This window comes from Lissotriton helveticus, chromosome 2_1 (genome assembly GCF_964261635.1).
Source record: "Lissotriton helveticus chromosome 2_1, aLisHel1.1, whole genome shotgun sequence".
NCBI lineage: Eukaryota > Metazoa > Chordata > Amphibia > Caudata > Salamandridae > Lissotriton > Lissotriton helveticus.
In genome coordinates this window covers 1,255,901,680-1,255,922,577 of record NC_136059.1, presented here as the reverse complement: position 1 = coordinate 1,255,922,577, position 20,898 = coordinate 1,255,901,680, and the positions used below count along the sequence as shown (strand labels likewise).

General features: G+C 47.4%; 1 protein-coding gene across 1 annotated transcript in view; it reads left to right on the top strand.

The window, feature by feature from the left end:
• Window positions 1-20,898, top strand: part of EIF4E (eukaryotic translation initiation factor 4E) — a 262,801-nt gene that overhangs the window by 141,516 nt on the left and 100,387 nt on the right. Inside the window, exon 4 of the mRNA XM_078676211.1 lies at window positions 96-159. Within this exon, the coding sequence (XP_078532337.1) occupies window positions 96-159 (64 nt within the window). The remainder of the gene's footprint in view (window positions 1-95; window positions 160-20,898) is intronic.

The window sequence follows — 20,898 nt, the reverse complement described above, 5'->3', positions numbered from 1 at the left end:
CTGGGTCTAATACAGTGAACTGTTTTCTGTTATTTAAATAGTATTTTTTGTTTTCCTCCATGTACCTTTACTAATACTTTTCTTTTTTTCTATAGTTTATACAATCATATCCAAGTTTCTAGTAATTTAATGTCTGGCTGCGATTACTCACTCTTCAAGGTATGTATGTTAAATGCTATTACAAAAGAAGCTCTATTAAAGTATGTTCCACATACTGCACACTGATTGGAGTTATTGTATTTCAAATGGGTTTTATTTTGTGTTAAGACTATGGAGGCATATATCTTTTCGTTTTGTAATTGAAGCATTCCACACTGTTTATACAGGACACTTGGTTCTTAATGTATATTTTTTTGTGTGTTGAAGTAGTCTTGGCTATGGGTTGCCTTTTGTGATTATTGCCTCTTGCCACAATAATCTGCTCACAGCTGTTTTAACATGCCCACCCGATTTGCTTACTGGTATTCCACCCATTTAGATTGCCAACCAACAGATACATGAACTGTCTAGCATAATTTATTACTTTAATGTGGCTTGAAAGCTTCTGAAAATATTAAGGAGTATTTTATCTCCTCAACCTTGTTAGTAGGAAATGTCAAATAACTGACCTAAACAATGTTGAAGTATTTCTTAATGGGTCTCGCTGCCCTTCTAGATGCATTAGCTCTACATTCAGACTAGTAATGCTGTGTGCAGTTAGTTGCTTTTTCTGCACAGTAGGACCTTGATTGATGGTCAAAAATACTAGAATGTTTTGGTCTCCGATCCCCGAATACAATCCAATATAAATGTTTCAGAAAGTGTACCTCCTGCTGCATTTTTCCTTAGAAAAGCTAACATAATCATCATAGCCTTAGACTACTTTTTGTGTAATGTTTTAACGTTTTGTTTTCCAGGTAAATAGATTGGAAACATCAATACTGCAGACTAGGGAATTCAATCATTAATGCACATGTTGAAGGAAAATTCAGCCATTTTGGCTGTCCTGGTGACAAACCTGAAGCCTCCTGTGTGCTGTCCCTTGAAGCCCACATTCCACCGGTGTGCATTCTGCACCTGGTGTTATTTTTCTGTCTGAAAAACCTGCCTGTGGCAGACTCCAATCTAAGCAAAAAGGAATTGAAGACCAATAACATCACGGATCGATTTAAAATAATTGTAGTAGAATCATTTTGACGATATTAAGTTGCCTAACAAGTCTGTTAGGTAGATTATGCGAATTGTGTACAAGGGTCAGGCAATTGTTAGTTGAGCTTGATCTCTCCAACCTCACTAGTAATCTTGATCCTTAGATAGAACACATCTTTCACAATGCAGTCAATGGTTATATCAATTCTATCCTTGATATTAACCGTAGCTTTGGATACATTAAAATAACCGGACATCACAGAAATTGTAAACCCCCGGCTCAGTTGATTTTGAGGCCTCTACCAGATTTGGAGGATATATATCTCTGTGTATATATATATATATATATATATGTATATGTATGTATGTTTGTTTATATAGATATATATATATTTTTTTAAACAAAAGGATGCCGCACTCCAGGATATCGTAGTTGTCATTAATTTATTAACACCAACGTATTTCGACACAACGTGTTGTTGTTAGTGGTGTTAATAAATTCATGACAACTATGATATCCTGGAGTGCGGCACCCTATTGTTTAATGGTAATTGCTACTGGCCTGATTCCACCCTTTGTTGCCTGCACAGGCTTGGAGCGCGTTGGGAGCTGGAATTTCTCCGGTTTGAGATATATATATATATCTATCTTAGGTGTACAGTTTACTTGTAACCATCTTATTTCATGGGTCTGATTGATAGTGTCTCTCGACAATGTAGACTTTAAAAAAAAAAAATCCAACAGGATTGCATCTCTGTTTCTTTCCCACCAGGTAAATCCATTATTGGGAGTTAAAAATTCATCAAGATGCGCAGTTCAAACTACCTAACCATCTTTAGGGTTTAGGGTATCTATCTTAATCTGCCTCTGGTAGTTCTGCCTCCGCTTTTGTAGTATCAATATCTTCGTATACAATTTCTGATGGAAAGACTGATATTGAGCCACCTAATCTGCTGCTTGAGAAATGGGCCTTCACTTGTCACCCTTAATTGTTTTTAATCTTACACAAGTTTCTGTCCTAAGATTTATAAGGCAATATGCATCCTATTACTCATCCATATTTTTGTACCCTTTTCTCCGTAAGTTGCAACTACCTTTTCCTTTGTAAATCTAAATGAACATCCTCTTCATTTTGAGAGCTATAGATGGATGTTATTTTTGCAATGTGAATCCTTTGTGGCTTCATGTGCTGTGCATTATTCTGACATCTACCGGTTGGGTCTGGAATGGTCTCCATTTTCTTCTTTAAAAACTGTTTTTATTGGTTTTAAGTTGCAATATATATTTGGAAAATATCTGGCACAATCCATTACAAAAGTACACAGCACAGATTGCAGTATATCATTACTTGGAATTGACCACAATATAATAGTATTTCTATCGCCCACAGTGTAAATACTATAAACATATATCCATAAACTGGGCTCCAAAAATCCTAAAATTTTTACTAGACCTGCAGGTCTAGTAACTTGAATAATCTACTAGACCCAACTGTAATGTACTTGACCTGAGAACAGATCTCAAATTGTGTGATCGTAGGCAAATATTTTGTCTTATGGAGCTGACTTTTTCTTTATTATCACATGAGAGCACCTTTAAATACGCAAGTTCACTATTTCTGCTGTACAAAAAAACTTTTTATTTACTAGATTAAATGTTTGCTCCGTGTAGAACAAGAATCAAGCCCATATATAGGGTACACATGATTCCTGGCTTGCCATTTTGGGCAAGATGTACAACTGTTTTTTACTGTCACAAACGGGAAATCAGCCCGTCTGCGACTGCAAAAAAGGTTGGTGGTATGTACAAGCGGTATTTTGTTAGTTGGTGACTTGCAAAATATTGTTTGCAATTGCTATCTGGAAGGGGCCTGCCAAGGGCGTCCCTTCCTAATAGCGAGTCAGAATGATATGTGCCATTGTTTTGCGATCTCAAAACACTCAGAAGTTTATGTATGTTTGTTTGTCAATGTGTGCGAAAATATTTTTATGAATTGGCAGTAGTCCCAGGGACCACTGCTTTCCATTAAAAAGTAAAATGTCGAGAAGGTCTAGTTTCATATGGATAGAGCGGTGACCTGCTGAGCCATCTGGGAGCTTGCTTGCCTTTCCCAGGAGGCCTTTCAGCACAGCGCTTATATGGCCATACCGACAAAAACTGTGCTGGATATTTGGCACCAGCTGGCGCTCACCAGGAGCCTCACTTCCTTTCCGTTGCCTCACACTCTCATTGCGCGCAACTCACATTTTCCACCTGCTCTACATCCACTCTCCTTCCTGGCCTGGTCAGAAGGGGAGTGCCAGACACTCTGGGACCTTTTCAAGGGAGACACCTTTAAATCCTTCGCACAATACAAACGGAATTTCCTTCTCTCCGAGGGGGCTAGTTTCCAATATCTCCAACTTTGACACTGGGTATAGGCGTCATCTTCTTCAGGGTGCCACTCGTCTTTTCACCCCCTTCGAACGGCTGGTGCGGTCATACGCTAAATCCAGGGGTCTGATATCTCGCACATATCAAGTCCTTCAACATGCCACTCGACCTACTCCTCATACATATCAGTCACAATGGCAGTCCGGCACCCCTGATGAAATCGCGACTTAACAATGGGAGCAATTGTGGCGTGATATCCCAAGGGTTTTCCACAGCATTTCTCAGAGGGACTCTACATATAAAGTCATGACACAATGGTATTACACTTCCTATAATTGCACAATATGTTCCCCAATTCCTTTTTTTGCCCAATTTTTTGAGACTTTTGTCTCCTCTTCTTGCCTCCTGGTGCACATAGGGATGCCTGGCTTTAAGTCTTGTGCGTCGTGACACTGTAATATGTTGGTGACAGACCCCCATGATGTCTGCCTCTACTGCCTAAAGCAGGACCATGACTCCCGGGATTGTCGGGACTGCCGTGCCATGGCCCCAAAGGCTTTGCGGGAGTGGCGCGGAAAGTTGCTGGAGGTCCGGCACTCCTCTCACCGCCGCTCCAGGTCTAGGGGCCGTTCGCTGGACCGCCGCCGCTCCTCGGATTCGAACTCTTCACCTTCAGATTCCGGTACGCGACGCCATAAGAAAAATTCAAAGAAGAGTGTTCCTGTGTCTGTTGTTTTGAGTATTCGCATACCTACTCATCGTCTAGGCCGCCTCCTGCTCTGCCACCACTGGTGTGACCACCGGGGATGTTTCGGAATTCTCTCTGGTCCCTCTCCCACCCACCACCTTAGGGGCCTTGGCCCCTCAGTCTGCGAACCCCCGTGCCTTGATGCCAGGGATGCATCTTCCATGAGTACGGGGAGGTGCTCTCCTACTTTTACGAATTTTCCTCCTAGCGGGTTGTTCACTGGTGGGCGGTACTTAACTGTCGTCCACTACCACCTGCCAGGAAGTTCTGGCTTTGAACGTACTCCTGACTTGGTCACAGGGGTGACGGCATGCAGACAGCATGCTGTGGCCCGCTGTTGCTGGGCCGTTGTGGTAAGATCCCTGTGTGGGGGTGTTCCTTCACCGATTTGTGGTTCCCCTGCCGAGAGACAGGAGGGAAGCCTTACAAGAGATAGTCTAAAGGGCCTGATAGTTTCAGATCTAATCATCGGTGTTGGAGCGGAGTTTCTCTCTCCTGGCAACCCCCAGGTATTGCCTTGGGTTTGTCCTACGTTGCCATACTTGTATTCGTCTGACATTTCTGCAGCCTGCGACACAGCAGTGTGCTTCTACTCTCCCATTCTTTGGGCAACCCTTGGGCTGCCATGAGGGTAGTGAGTGGTCTGCATGAAGTCTGAATCGGAGACTCTTGAAGGCTGTAGGTTTGGGGAAGCGTGGAGAATGGCATAAGGCCTTCCGCCCTTTCCAGCGGCGTTTTTCCTCCAAGGATTTCTCTGTGGTCCCGGGCCGCCATTTAATAATTCACAAGTATATTGTGTGCATACGCGGGAGAGCTTGATGCTCCTCGGCGAACAAGGGCCGGCCAGGTATAAGACAGTCTTCGTTTGTCAGCCCTCCTCCAGCAATTCCACAGGTTCGCTCGCAGTTCCAGCTGCGCGAGTTCCGAGCGGAGACCGTTACCCTGTTAAAAAGAAGGGAGATAAGATGTCCCTCGGTCTCTAAGAGAGGGTCTGTGCTTTCGGGTGCGAGAGAAGGACCAGAACGAGTTCAGGCCCATTCTGGTTTTGCATTAAGCAAACAGATGGTTGCTGTCTTTGCACCAGATTTATCCTAAGCTGCAAAGAGGAGACTGGCTGTGCGCTATGGAACTGCAGGATGCGTACCTCGAGGTGCCCATTGCACCGAAACATCGAAAGTTCCTGCGCTTCCTCATCGGCACCAATCATTATCAGTACACCGTACTACCGTTTGGACAAAAGTCTGCACCCAGGACTTTTTCGAAATGCATGGCTTGTGGTAGCAGCGCGCCTGAGAAAGAACAAGGTGTTTGTCTACCCGTACCTGGACGATTGGTTGAACAACGCCTCCACCTTCCAGGAAGCGCAATTGCACTTCAACAGGACGGCCGTCCTGCTGAACCGTCTGGGGTTGCACATAAATCTGTCCAAGTCTGTCCCGATTCCGGTACAGTGCCTGCAGTACTTGGGAGCCTCCATCAATATGCTGTCGGCAAGCGTGTGTCCCTCGGAGGAGAGATGCTTATCCATCCTTCGGAAGGCTCAGGCTCTCATAGTTGCTCCATCTACAACAGTGAGGACGGTGTCTCTTCTACTGGGATCGATGGCCTCTTGGATCTTCCTCACTCCGTGCGCGCGCCTACACATGAGGCCGCTACAGGAATGTTTGGAGGACCAGTGGGGCCAGAGGAAAGGGTGTTTGGACGATCTGATTCAGTTGTCTCTTCACGCCCAACAGTCCTGGAGATGGTGGTGCTCAGCAGAGAATATCCTAAGAGGGGTTCCTGTCCACAAGGACATCCTGACTCAGACTATCGTTACGGATGCGTCTCTCCTGGGCTGGGGAGCGCATTCAGACCATCTACAGATCCAGGGAACGTGGTCTCCGACAGAGTCCATGTATCACATCAATTTCCTGGAACTCAGAGCTGTTCACTTGGCACGGAAGGCCTTTCATCCGTCCTTCCAGACCAACTCCTTACTTGTGCAGACGGACAGTATTACCTCAATAAGCAGGGGGGCTCGAGATCGCGCACGCTGTCACAGGAAGCGCAGGCGATCTGGCACTGGCTGTTATCCAGAGGACTGTCGATAACGGCAACTTATCTGCAAGGTGTGCAGAATGTTCAGGCAGACGCCCTCAGCAGGTTGCTTCACGAAAACCACGAGTGGGTCATAAACGACGAAGTACTCCGAGACGTCTTCGCCAGGTGGGGCACTCCAGCCGTGGATCTGTTCGCTACCGCCGAAAACAGCAAATGCCGAGACTTCGAATCCAGGTGTTACCAGCAGGGGACTCTGGGGAATGCGTTATGGATCAACTGGTCGAACAGCTTTCTGCACGCTTTTCCACCCATTCCCCTAATTCCGGCGGTGCTCATCAAGCTGTCCCTGTCCAGGCCGCGGATGATCCTCATTGCCCCGGAATGGCCCAGGCAGTGGTGGTTCACGGACCTGCTTCACCGGTCTCTTCTTCCTCACATACGGCTGCCGTGCCGGCCGGACCTTCTCGCGAAGTTCGGGGGGCAGATGGTGCACCCCAACCTCTCGTCTTTGAGTTTGGCGGCATGGCTCCTGAGAGTGCAATATGGCCATCTGAATCTCCCAGAAGATTGCATGGACATACTGAAGCAGGCTATGCGACCTTCCACTAGGACTTCTTATGCTTACAAGTGGAAGAGGTTTTGCATCTGGTGCAAGTCCAAGAACTATGACCCGACGACATGTAAGGAAGATGTCACCCTTCCATATCTTCTGCATCTGGCGCAGTCTGGCCTTAATGTCCATTCCATTAAGGTTCATCTGGCTGCATTGACTGCCTACAGGAAATGCCCTTCCCAGACTTCCTTCTTTCAGATCCCTGTGATCAAAGATTTTTTGGAAGGCTTGAAGAAAGTGTTCCCTCCTGTCCGGCTTCCTTCGCCTTCATGGGAATTGAATGTGGTGCTGTCCAGATTGATAAAGGAGCCTTTTGAACCTATTCATAACTTCCTAAAGTTATATCTGACTTTCATGTTAACCAGACCATAACTTTACCTACGTTTTTTCAGAATCCTTCCTCTCCAGTGGAAAGGTCTCTACATTCCCTAGATGTCAGGAGGGTGTTGAAATTTTATCTGGATAAAACCAAGGATATTCGTAGGTCAGACCAATTGTTTATCAATTATGGATCAGTCAGGACAGGTCTTGCTACCTCTAAACAGTCCATTTCTAGGTGGATTGTGTCCTGTATACAGTTGTGTTACCAAAAAGCTGGTAAGACCTTAGGGGGTAAACCTAAGGCTCATTCCACCAGGGGCAAAGCTGCCACGACGGCTTTGCTTCGTAATGTTCCAATTGCAGAAATCTGCAAGGCGGCCACTGGAAGTCAGTCCATACCTTTGCTAAGCATTACTTCCTGGACACTGATGCCAGGGCAGATGCTCAGGTTGGGCAGGCTTCGCTGCGAAATCTGTTCGCACAGTAGTGGTGTTATTTCTCTTTTCTCCACCGCCGCTTTGGTGAGGAGATGGGCTTGCCATTCTATTCACTAGATTATGACTATACACAGAGATCCCCTACTACAGAAGGAGTAGTTTCTGTCCTGTAACTCCAGGTTCGAGGCATGTGGGCTGCTGAATTTATATCTATGCATAGATCGCCGCCTAGTGTTGGGTCCGGATGATTGCACATTGTTGTCCTGGAAGAGTCTTCGAAGTATCACGAGATATGTAGCTCCTCCCCTGGACTACAGTGCGCGTGGGCATCCTCTCCATCCTCAGATTGTTTTTTTCCGCCATTGGGTTTGGATGTACTTTCTGGACTCACGTTCGGAATATATATAAAAACTTTTTCAAAAGGCCTTCGGGGCGTCGGTATTGTCTTTCGTTCGGTGCCTCATACTTGTCCAAGCTCTTCGAGCCGGACGACGATGGCTGCTTGCTTTTCGACACCAAAGGCCCCATCCGCGATCGACGATGGAACGGAGTCCGTTCAAACGATGTCCCGTTTGCAACTCCAAATACCCTCACATCGATGTGCACCCGGTGTGCAATAAATGTCTATCACCGGACCACGACGAGGCCAGCTGCATGGCCTGTGCTCGATTCCAGTCGAAGACTCTTCGGCTTTGACGCGCCGCGAGACAGTCGGCACGGGAGTCAGCGCCCGACCCAGAGAACATCTTCGAAGCTGACGACGAAGAGAGTGTAGAAGAAGAGGATCCTGCTAAACAGTCGGATCCCGCGTTGGAGCAGAACTCGAACTATGATGTATGTAGTAGAGTAGGGTCTGCAATCCTATGGTCACCCCAGATTTTTGCTTTTTGCTTCACTGGTTTACGACTTTCCCTGGCTGTGGGCCTGCTAATCAGACCCACAGCCTCGCTGTTCTCTCTCTAAATTGACAACCATGTACTTTAGGTGCATTTACCAATTGGTACTGGGCCACCATATCAGTCCCTGTACAGTGTACCTTAGGTACCCAGGGCATAGGTGTACCCAGGGCCTACCAGGGGCTGAAGCATGTATTGTGCCACCCCTTGCTGGCCATCTAAACAGACACAACTGGCTGGTAAGACAGCTGGGGCAAGGTGGTGTAATAACCCTTTGCTGTAGATATAGTATACCTATATCTAACCCCAAAATGGACACATATAGTCCTATCAGTCACTCCTATGGCAGGCCTTATCAATCCTGAAGGCAGAGTGCTTGGAATTATGTGAGATGGTGCTCTGGCATGAGCTGAGCCCGCCTTCAGCTTGCGGAACCAAGTCCTAATAGCTGTTCCATGATAACGCTATACCATATACTCTTAAGTGCATTATAATCCTCGCGGTTGAATGCTAACTTTGGTATAGCATTATCAAAACATGTCGAGTAAGGTGTCATACGAATTGGAATACTACCCCCTCGCCAATTCTGGCGACGGGGGTAGCATTCCACCCTTCTAGAGGGACACGACATGTATGTAACTGTGAACCCCGGTTAAAGTTAACTCGAGCCTCAGCATCACAAAATGGATGCTGCCACCACAGACACAAGTCTGACCTCCTGCTGCTGGGAGTCCTTCCAGCAAGGGAGGCTTGGACAAAGGGTTTCCTGCCTTGGGAGGTGCTAGCACCACCCCAGACAGGATTTTGTGTATTGGGTAGGACCGGCCTGAAAGGAATGAGACATACCTGGGGCACACAAGGTGCCCTGTGCATACACTGGTTCAAACCAGTGGCTGGGGCACCCCTGCCCCAGTTCTGGCGCGAAGCCGGACAAAGGATAGGGGGTGTAACCACCCCCCTTCCTGGTCCCACCCATGGGAGGGACCTAGTCGTAGTGCAGCCCCCCTTTTAGGAGAATAAAGGTAGGAGCTGGTCCCATTCCAAATTAGATTATCCTGAACAACTTTACAAGAAGAAACTCTGGACTTCGACGTTCTGCTCCACAGAAGACTGAAGAATCTCCCTTGTGGGCAAGGTGTGTCCACCCTGCAACTGCAGGCACCATCAAGCGTCCAGCGGCTTCCCTTTGTCGTCTTCCCTCGAGGATCCAGACTTCAGAGCCCGACGAGACCCGGTTTCCCAGACTTCTCAGACCTCAACTCACATCTGCAGCACAGCTGAGATCCGTGGGTGCGACGAGACACGTGGGACCGGCCATCTTGAAAGAACCTGCACTTCGCTTTCAGCACGACTCCCGAGGTAAACTCGACCAAGTGCTTTGGGGATTGAGAAGCCCCAGCTCCGAGCAGCTCCTGCACCGAAGATCAGCCCTCCAGCTTCCACGAGATCTGCGTGGGGCCCTTCTGCTTGTTTGCTGCTCGACGCGTTGTCTGGTCACTTGCCGGCTGGCTAGTGACCTCCTAGACGACGAACTTTGAACACTACACTGCTGGTCTGGTTGCTCCAGACTGGCCCTTGCTCCCTTCCAAAAGAGGAGCACCCCGGACTCTCCTAGTCCGCACCAGACGCCTTTTCCACTCACCGCGTGGGTTACCTTTGCCAAGGCCTGTTGACGCCGAATCCGGAACAGACACCGCCGACAGCGAGAGCCTGCGTGAGACAGCTCGTGCCTCCATCTTGGTCGTCGAAGACACCTCCTGGTCCACGTGGCTGCAGAGTCAAGCGTCCACTCTTCACCTGATCGCGACGACGACATCAGGTTCCTTCCTGGTTCCACTCCAGTCACTGGCTAGTGACTTTGAACATTGTCCACTCTGCTTTCAGGTCTTCAGCATCTCTGATCCACCCTTGGATCACACCGGACATCTTCCTCCTGGTCGCCTGCAGCATCTTTTCTTCCAGGCTCCATAGACTTCAACGCAGAAACCCGACACGACTTCGCACCTATGCACCCGCAGCCCGTGGGTGAGTTAACAAGAGCATTTCGGTGCTCAAGGGTAGATTGACTCTCCTAGTGTCCAGATTCACAGTTGTTTTAGTCCTAACTAGTCAGGATTGTCCGTACTCACCTTTTTCTTGAACTGTACTGTCCATAGACGTTGTTACGCATCCCGCGTGTGAGTTCACACTCTGCACCCGCGTCCCGTGGGCCTCCTATTTCTTACCTAAAGTTAGAATAGCGTAGTCCCAGCGGTCCTACAGCCTCTGGACAGCTCCATTCCTTCTATCGATTTCCTTATACCATTCACTTAGTATATGGTTTGTCGTGCCCCTAGGGCACCATTGTAATTTTGTGCAACTTATCGTATTTTTCCTAAGAGATTGTCATGTGCTTAGCCCTCTGACCTCATAAAGAGTTCAGAGGTGTTTGTTATTAATAAATATATTGTTTATTTTCATAACAACCTGTGTGGTGTCCTTTCATCTGGTATTCAAGGGGTTATATGTGGTAAAACAGCTGGCTTCACATGCCAAAAGAGTTTAGCCTAAGACTGCTTTGTCCATGCTACGATTAGGATAGCTGGTCTATAAGGTTGACTTACAACCAATCACCATAAGGGTTGTTTGGACTGATACAAGGTGATCACTAGAACTAGTGAGCATCATATATCAGGCCAACTTCTCACGAGGACGAAGAGGAACTCTAAGTCCATGATGAAGACATCGTCGAGGTAGGAGACGACGCACAAGCCATCGGAGCCGTCGGCGACGACTCAAGCGATGAGCAAGGCCCAACCGCAGTAGCGGGGCCCAATAAAGACTCTGTACCTTCCAAGGCTCAGGTCGAGGCATCGCCGGAAGGCCTTAGCCAAGATCTTCATCCACGTTCTATAGCCCCGCATCCGGGCCCGGCTAAGAGCATTTCCAAAGAGCCATCGGTCGGTCCACCACAATCAGTGAAAAAAACGAAACCGAAAGACACTAAATCGAAACCGAAACTGGTGAAAACAGTCATCGGCTGGACGACTTCAGACCCGATCAAGTCGAAAAATGTAATCGACCCCTCGGGGTCGCAAGGGGGTGTCGACCCGAAGATCGGAGCGAGTACGCCCCTCTCTAAAGTCAAGCACGTCACGCTCACGTCGTCGACGTCCGGGTCCAAAGATGGCGATGCTACCAAAGGACTCACGACTCAAAAGACCCTCGATCCGAAGCTTCGGAAGCCACTAATGGTCAAGGCCTTCGAGTCAAAATCCAAAATCGACCCAAAGGAACGAGTCAAGTCGAAGCACCGGAGCGTACCTGCTGCGCACCAACAGCTCGAGTCGACGCATGGCCATGAACAACATGCTGAACAGTCGAAGTCGGTCGGATCGAAAACAACGCCTCCCTCGAAGCAGGTCCGCCCGTCTTCAATGCTTATGGCGCTGATAAAGTACGGACTGCCCCCGACTGCACGACCTAAGGCGGTCCAGCTCCAAAAGGGCACCGGCACCTCCAAATCACTGCCGGTAGCCTCAAACACTCGGCCCATGGAGGAGGACGTTCTGTTCCAGGTGCCATCCTATGATAATCAGTCGAAACTATTCATCGACTCCGATTCAGGAACACTCACCATTTATTAAAGGAAAATCATTCCAGAAAGTCCTATGGAGTCATACAAAATACCACTCAAAAAGAAGAGGGACTCTGCCACCTCACCTGCTCTTTTTGAACCTCTACAGTCCTATGGACAGGAATGTACCTATTCTCCCACACATGCCACTGAGGATGTACAGGAAGGGTACAATGAAGAACAGTTTAATTATCCTATTGACACGGATCAAGAGGAGTCCCAACCATGGGCTGACCCAGTTGACCCTGATGAGCCACACACCACACCTGACACTCAGTCCTATGTGGTCAAAACATCACCTACTGAGGATACTGCCGCTTTTAACGCATTGATTGAGAGGGCAGCCGTTAACCATGATGTGGATATGCACGCTGACCCAGTAGAGGAAGACTTTCTGTTTGATACATTCTCCACTTCAGAAAGATCTGTGTCGACGTTGCCTATACTTAAAGGTGTGCTCAAGCACGCTGGTGACATTTTTAAGGAACCAACAAAAGCAAGGGTTGTGAACCCCAGGATTGAAAGGAAGTACCGGCCTGCGCCTGTGGACCCTACGTATATCAAAGGCCAGCTCCCGTTTGACTCCCTGGTGGTGGCTAATGCTCGTAAGAGAGAAAACTCTCAGACAAGTGGTGATGCTCCTCCTCCGGACAAAGAAACCAAGATCTTGGAAGCTTCTGGCAAACGTGTAGCAGCTCAAGCAGCTAATATTTGGAGAATCTCAAATACACAGGCCCTATTAGCCAGATATGATAGGGCCCATTACGACACATTAGAGCAGCTACTGCAACACCTGCCTGATGCTTATAAGGAGGGAGCTGAAATGCTGATACAGGAGGGGAAGCTAATCTCAAACGCATCCATTAAATGTGCGTTAGATGCAGCTGACACGGCAGCTAGGGCCATCAACACTAGTGTGATGCTCAGAAGGCATGCTTGGCTCCGCATATCTGGTTTCAAGTCGGAAATCCAAACAACTCTGCTTAATCAGCCAGTTAACCCTGACTTTCTATTTGGTCCTGATGTAGACACAACCCTAGAAAAAATTAAAAAAGACACAAACTGCCAAGTCCATGGGACCTCTACAGTCACAACAGTTCAGGGGTGGTTCCTTTCGTCGCTCCGGTAACAGGGGAGCTTCTAGGGGACAAGCATCGCAGCAAGCCCAATACAATAAAGGAGGCACACAAACCACCTATAACAAGAGCAATAGGGGTGGATACCGTGGGAACAGCACCATCTCGGGTTTCAAGCCGGAAGTACAGAATAACATCCTGAACACCCCTTCAATGGAGAAACCCTGTTCGGAGCGCCAGTGGATGAGAAACTGTTGCAACTCAGAAAAGAAAATGAAACTGCAAGGTCCATGGGGGCCTTGCAATTCAGAGGAATGAGAAGGGCACCCCGACACGGAGGCCAAACAGAAGGGGAGGAAACCAGCCGGGAACGTCACATCAGATATTCCAGCAGAACTACCTGGGAAACAACCAGGTGCAGCAGGGTCAGCAGCAGCAGCAAACCTGGCAATACCAGCCATGGGGCCAGTCCTTTAGCGGGAGGGCGAATGGACGAGGACAAACAAGAAGAGGGGGCCAGCAACCCACCTCAAAGTGACTCCGCACCACCAAGCGTGCCAACCCACACAACACCTCTATGGGAGGAGCACAACAAATTAAGCAAAAAGGCCTTACATGTGCAAAAATCAGGGATCAACGAACATGTAACACCAGTAGGAGGCAGACTAAAACATTTCTTCCAGGAGTGGAAGGAAATAACGACAGACAAATGGATACTGAACATCATGCAGTTTGGATATTGCATAGAACTGGAAAAGAGACCTCCAAACAGGAAACCAAAAAAGAAAGGCTCGCTCTGCAAAATAACTAGCGCTACTCCTGGAGGAAGCACAAGAACTTCTCCACAAGAAGGCAATAGAAACAGTACCATTCAATGAAAGACACAAGGGAGTGTACTCCAAGTACTTCCTTGTGCCAAAAGTGGACGAAACATTAAGACCCATCCTGGATCTACGGTTCCTGAACCAATACAGAAAAACTCAAAAATTCAAAATGACATCCCTACAAGAAGTCATCCCTCAGATAAGGGAAGGAGATTGTATGTTCACCATAGACCTCAAAGATGCCTACCTACACATCCCCATGAACAGACAGCACAGACATCTATTGAGCTTTGCCGTAAACGAAGCGCACTACCAGTTCACAGCCCTGACCTTCGGGCTAAAATCCGCACCAAGGGTCTTCACCAAGTGCCTTGCAGCAGTAGCAGGGCACCTACGGAGGGAAGGGATTCATGTATACCCCTACCTCGACGACTGGCTAATAAAAGCAAGTTCATACAAGCAATGCCAGAGACATGCACAGTGGGTAACAGACGCTGGCACAACTAGGATTCTCTATACACTGGGGAAAATCCAGAGCAAATGGAGATCTTCCTAGGAGCACAGATCAACACCATACACTTGCCCTGCTGAAGGAGACACGTCTATACCAGAAGGGGCGAGCTCTGACAGTGAGGACAGCGAGCAAGATCATGGGGATGATGGCGTCCTGTATACACCTAGTCCCCAATATACGACTCCACATGAGACCATTCCAGGAATGGCTCGAACAGCAATGGTCACAAGCTACAGGGAGTTGGGAAGATCTAGTGGTTGTAACGCACGCAGTGCAAGAGGAGATAGCGTGGTGGAACAAAGGGAACATAACCAAGGGGAAGCCTTTAACACCACCAAACGAAACAGTGACCATCACCACAGACGCATCCCAGAGGGGATGGGGAGCACACATGAGCCAGCTCAAGGTGCGGGGTCTGTGGACTCCAACAGATGTGATCAAGCACATCAACTACCTAGAACTAAAGACTGTGTTCCTTGCCCTAAAAGCCTTCCAGAAACAACTGTACAAGCAGAGAGTGTTGAGACAAACAGACAACACGACAGCAATGTTCTACATCAACTAACAGGAAGGAACACAGTCAGTTGCAATATCCAACCTAGCGCAGGAGATATGGAGATGGGCCATCCCACTAGAAATAGACCTCCTGGCTATACACCTACCAGGAAAGGACAACGTGGAGACAGACAGGCTCAGCAGACAGACATCAGCATCCCACCAGTGGGAGCTCAAAGCACAGGAAGCGCAAAAGCTATTCAAAAAGTGGGGGACACCGAAAATAGACCTATTTGCAACACACCAGAATGCAAAATGCCAATACTTCGCATCCAGGCAACCAGGGGAACAGTCCTAGGGGCATGAGCATCTGTCCTGTGATAAAGCTGCTGCTTCAGGAGGATGTTGTGTGTAGCAGGGCATGGGGCTGCATCGGTGCCTGCATAATATAGATCTCCATGCTTGGAGACTGAGCGGTGGCAGTTGTCCTAATTTGGACTTCTGCATGAAGATATTGCTATCTTTTTGGCTGCGAGACACTCCGCTTCAAAATCTCTGTATACCAGTCGTTCTGACAGATTTGTGGTTTGATTCAGCACCCATCAATGTGACCAACTGCACACCAAGTTGTCTGAACTTTTGGTCATTTTCTCCCTTTCCCAGCAAGGACTTGATTTGGGCACTGTTAAAGGCTACTTGTCAGCTCTTGTGAAAAAGATAAAAGGGAATGGCCCAACAATCCAAGGGACAGGGTGCCAAAGAATCAAATAAAATACAATTTCCCTTGGGATCAAAGGTACATTTCATTCAACCATCCATGCATACACCGCTAACTTAGACACTACTACTGTACTTTCTCAAACTAATGGTAGTGTTTGATTACTAACCTCCCTGTCTCAGGACTTATAAAGGCACCTAAACAAGATGTTATAACAATCTATGCATTTTATTGATATCAGCAATTCAGTTAAAAACCATAAAATATCAGTCATAAAAACTTAAACGAAAAATCACAGTTATATCAAAGTAAAAGGAGATATTTAAAAAAACAGAAAGAGACACCAAGTTCCGTGATTTAAATCAATAATCATCGGTATGTCAATCCAGAGGAATCGCAATGTGTCCATAATCCAATCGATCAGTTTTAGGATCTGGTTCCGTGAATTTGACATATATAACAAATGCGTCGACGCGTTTCGGTGTATTGTCTCATAAGAACACCTTTTTCAAGACCACAGTTTTGTCTTTCCTGTGCGATCAAATTTAAAATTATCAGGACTTTATATACGTCCGTGGGTACAATAGATTTCACGTAGTGGCTTTCCTCCAACCCACGGGTGTAGCCTCAAGGGAATGGACGGCCTAGAGTTTCTCACCCCGTTAAACAAAATGCCCAATGTACTCCGTCGAGTGTCTCTAGTGAATATGGATCCTTTAATCGATCCTCAGACTGTTATCTATTGAGCTTAGTCCTGAGATCTACAAGAATTCGATAGTTCGAGGGTTCATGGTCCGTAATGTCTTATCCAGGGATGCTTCAGGCTCCTAGGGTCAGTGTTGTATGGCAGGTCCCCATGTATGGTGGATCCTGATGAAGCGTCTTGCCGCGTTTCCTCTGGGGTCTGATTTGAAAAAAAGAAAGAACTTGGTGTCTCTACTTGTCAGCTCTGTCAACTTTGTTTTGAGGTATCTGGATCAGCCTTCATACTTTAAATCACCCATTATGATGAGATTTTTGAAAGGCTTCCAAAATGCATTTCCATCGAAGCAGTTTGTGGTGCAACGGTGGGATTTAAATTTGGTCCTTACTTTTTCTATTTGTACTTCCTTTGAGCTGATGCAGAGTTGTCCTTACCTCTCGTGACCCGTAAAGCAGTTTTGCTGACTGCCGTAACATCAACTTGCTTTGTGGACAAGGTTCATGATCTTACTGTCCAACCACCCGAAGTAAAGTTCTTCCCAGATTAGCTGGTGCTGAAGACCCAAGCCTCTTTTCTGCTTAAAATGTTAACAATGTGACTTCAGATAGGCTATAACACACTTGGTGTTCTCCCTTCCTCATCATTTAAGAGGAAGAGAGACTCCTTTGTTTGGACCCCAAGAGAGAACTGACATTTTACATTAATCTCTTTAAGGAAAATCGAGTGGAAGATCCTCTGTTTGTGGGGTTTTCTGGGGCAAATAAGTGCAAGGCAGTCAATCAGTGATCAATCAATCAGTGACATTTATAAAGCGCGCTACATACCCGTAGGGTCTCAAGGCGCTGGGGGGGGGGGGGGAGCCGCTACTGCTCGAACAGCCAGGTCTTCAGCTTCTTCCTGAAGGAGAGGTGGTCTTGGGTCAGGCGCAGGTCGGTCGGGAGGGAGTTCCAGGTCTTGGCGGCCAGGTAGGAGAAGGCTGCACAAGCTGACCATCTCTCAATGGATTATGCTCTGCATCAAGATTCGTTATGCTTTGGTCAGGAAGCAGTCTCTGGGCTCATTCCACCAAAGCTGCTACCGCTGTGTTGGCATGCAGAGTCCCTGTTCTGTATCTGTCATGCAGCTACAAGGGCGTTGGTACAAGATGCACTGGAAGGCACTTCAAGAACGCATCACAGTAACAAAGAGCTCTGAGATACAAATATAAATTAAATCCTTGTGAAAGAGCTCTCCCAGCTTTATAAGAAAATTGAATACCAAATAAGGGCTATATGGTAGGCTTTCCAAAGGAGGCTGACGGCGATTACTTCAAACTGTTAGTGCAGCACTTGTTTGATGAGAAGTTAGATCTTTCCCAGACCGAGCCAGAATTGGAGATCGCGAATTGTCATTGTATGAGGGGTTGTCAAGAAGGGCATGGAGGTACAGGATACGAAGTTATTGGCTTGCTGAGTGACAGATTAACCAAAAGAAGTCCCAACCAAAGTACAGAAGAAAAGGTAACACTTCAATTTAGTATGGGTCCTGATGTTCCCAGACGTCAGACTGGAAACGAAGAGGTGGACATGGGGCAGCCTTTGACCTGCTTGAGGACTGGTGGTAAGCCCTGCCAGATGCCGACATGGGGGTTGAGGTGAGAAAAGAAGATTGATCGGCATATTATTAAACTGCATTATGGAATTAATGTTGGAGGTAAGTTGTGAGTTTTCATTTTATGGAACCGAAATGAGATTTATGGTCAATTTTGCCATTTGTGGCAGGACTGTGAGGATGCAGGCCTGCCTCTGAGTGATAAGTGAACAGTTGCAATATCCATGACGTTTGGTTCTAATGGCTGTAATGGCTGAAATAGAGAGGGCTTGCCAACCTCCCCCCCCCCCCCCCTTATTTTTTAGGTCTCGCCTGGAATAGCTTCCAAAGGAAGCGTCCAGGTTGGAGACTTATAGTTATCTGTCTCGAGGGAAGGACGGACGAGAAGGTGTACGAGCTTTCCTTCTCCTGGATTTGACTGCGTGCACGCGCTTTGGCTGTGTAAGCGTGATGTCAGTTTCGTTTTCTCGAGCGCGATCGCTTTAATTGAATTCTTTCGTTTTTGTAGACTGAATGCTTTCGTTCGTTTTTGTCAGACACTCGCTCACACACACACACCCCCTCCCCCACAGTCACACACACGCACTCCAAGACACATACACACACGCGCACACACTCACACATACACAGGCCGCCCCTGCGCGCGCGCACACACACCTTTCCCCGCCCCTTCGCCCGCCCGCCCGCAGCTCAGCAACGCACTCACCGGCTTCCTCTCCTCAGCTGCAAGGCGGCAGCAGGACTCTTCTTCCCTCCTTCGGCAACGGGGCGCAGGGTAGGCTCCTGCCTGCTCCGGTGCTCCCAGCACGGCTCCAATCGCGGCTCTTCCGTGGGAGGCGGGGTAGGCTCCCGCCCTCCTACTTCCTGTTTCCGGTTGTCGCGCCGGCCTGCCTGACTTCCTGGTCGCAGGCCGGCAGAGTGACGAGGATGTTGGATTTGCGGTATTTATTTATTTAGTTATTTATGCATTTTTATATAGCGCGGACTTTACCCGAAGGCGGTATTTATTTATTCATATATTTATGCATTTTTATATAGCGCGGACTTTACCCGAAGGCGGTATTTATTTATTCATGTATTTATGCATTTTTATATAGCGCGGACTTTACCCGAAGGCGTCGGAGGCTTCACAACAGGAACAGAAATGAAACATAATGAGAAACATTACAAAAGAACAGGTTGCAAAAACATACGTTACTTACATAAGGTAATAGTGACAATTGTGAGCAACCAAAATACATGAGGTAGTCAAAAGTGCACAAGAGGAAATGAAAGTGACAAGTGTGCAGTTATAAGAGAAAACAGAGTATGATTAGAGGTATAGTCCTGCAATAAGTGCTAGACACTCAGGCTCAGGAACAAGCGTTACATGGGCAAGGTGGCACTTGTGCAAGTATCAAAGGTAAAGACATGTGAGAGGTAGCAGCCGTGTGTTGCAAGGGCAGAGTGGTGTGTGCATGTTACAAAAGGGCACCGAACACCAGTACATGGAAAATACTGCAAAAGGGCAGACCCTCCAATCACAGGCATACACTGGGAAGGCACTTCCATGGTCATGGAAAGTAGAAATTATCAGTAGTGGGAAGTCTTCCTCACAATAGCAAGAGGACGTGAATTACTTTTGGAGGTGTCTCTGGAGGAGGAGAACTTTGAGGTCCCTTTTGAAGAACAGGTTATGCATGGAAATGTACACACCTCGGGGTGCACAATGCTTGTCTCAGGAAGTTCCCGGTGTCTCTGGAGAGCTCCCGTGCCCTGCAGTGTTCACTGGCAGCTGTAACCTCTGACGAGTGTTCAGCTTCTCTTTCGATGCTGCCGGTTGGTTTGTGTTCCTGGATGTCTGGTTTCGGATGCGCTTCTAGCGCCTCGGACCCGCTTCTAGCGCTTCGGACCCTCTGTCTCTGCTCCAAAACTCAGCAGCGCTTGGTTTTGCTGACAGCTCGTGACGTCATGCAGATGACGACTGAAAAGAGACACCTATATTCGACTGACTTGAAATAGGGCGGTTAATGCCTCACTGTTCATTTGTGGGCACAGCTGTCTGTCACAGAATAAAGTCGTTCTTAGACAGCTGCTGTTCCACTTAATGTTTACGGATAGGTGACGTTTTGACATTAAAATAAAATGTTGCCTATGTAGCACTTCCCTTCACGCTCCTGTAATTTCAAGATTGCACTTCATGTATTATTACCCAATTAAATGGCACAAAGCTTAGAATTAAAAGTGGGACAGACTAATAGGATTTCATCTGAAGCTCAAGTTACGCCGCTCGCCTGTCTGGCGCTTTGACCGCATAATTAACTATAATTGGTCTGACTGAACTAGCTCGGGTGAGTCAGTTCGTATCGTTTCCTCCCCCTCGTCACATTTCACTTGCTGAATGGTGTGTGTTGAAGCGTCGCAGTCCTTTTCTACAAGTGTGTGCAGCAGGTTTTCAACATTGTGAATGGCCAGCGCAGACCTACCAAGGACCTTTACAGTAAAGCCAGCATATTGGTACGTCCCTGGTAGCACCGTGGGCCCGTCTAGCCGTCTAGCCCCAATTAACCTCTTCTTCATTGGTTTCCAATAGGTTTACTGCTTTCAAGTCGCGCCATCCCACCTCGCCTTTCCATACAATAACTGATAATTGTTTTATACAACTTTGTGATTTTTATACATTTGTTACCACATAATTTGGCCTCTTTTTTTAGTTTTTATTTTTTATACCCAACGCTGCCGCATACTATAGCCCAAGCGCGCTCTCTCTCGCGCGCTCTCTCTCTCTCTCTCTCTCTCTCTCTCTCTCTCTCTCTCTCTCTCT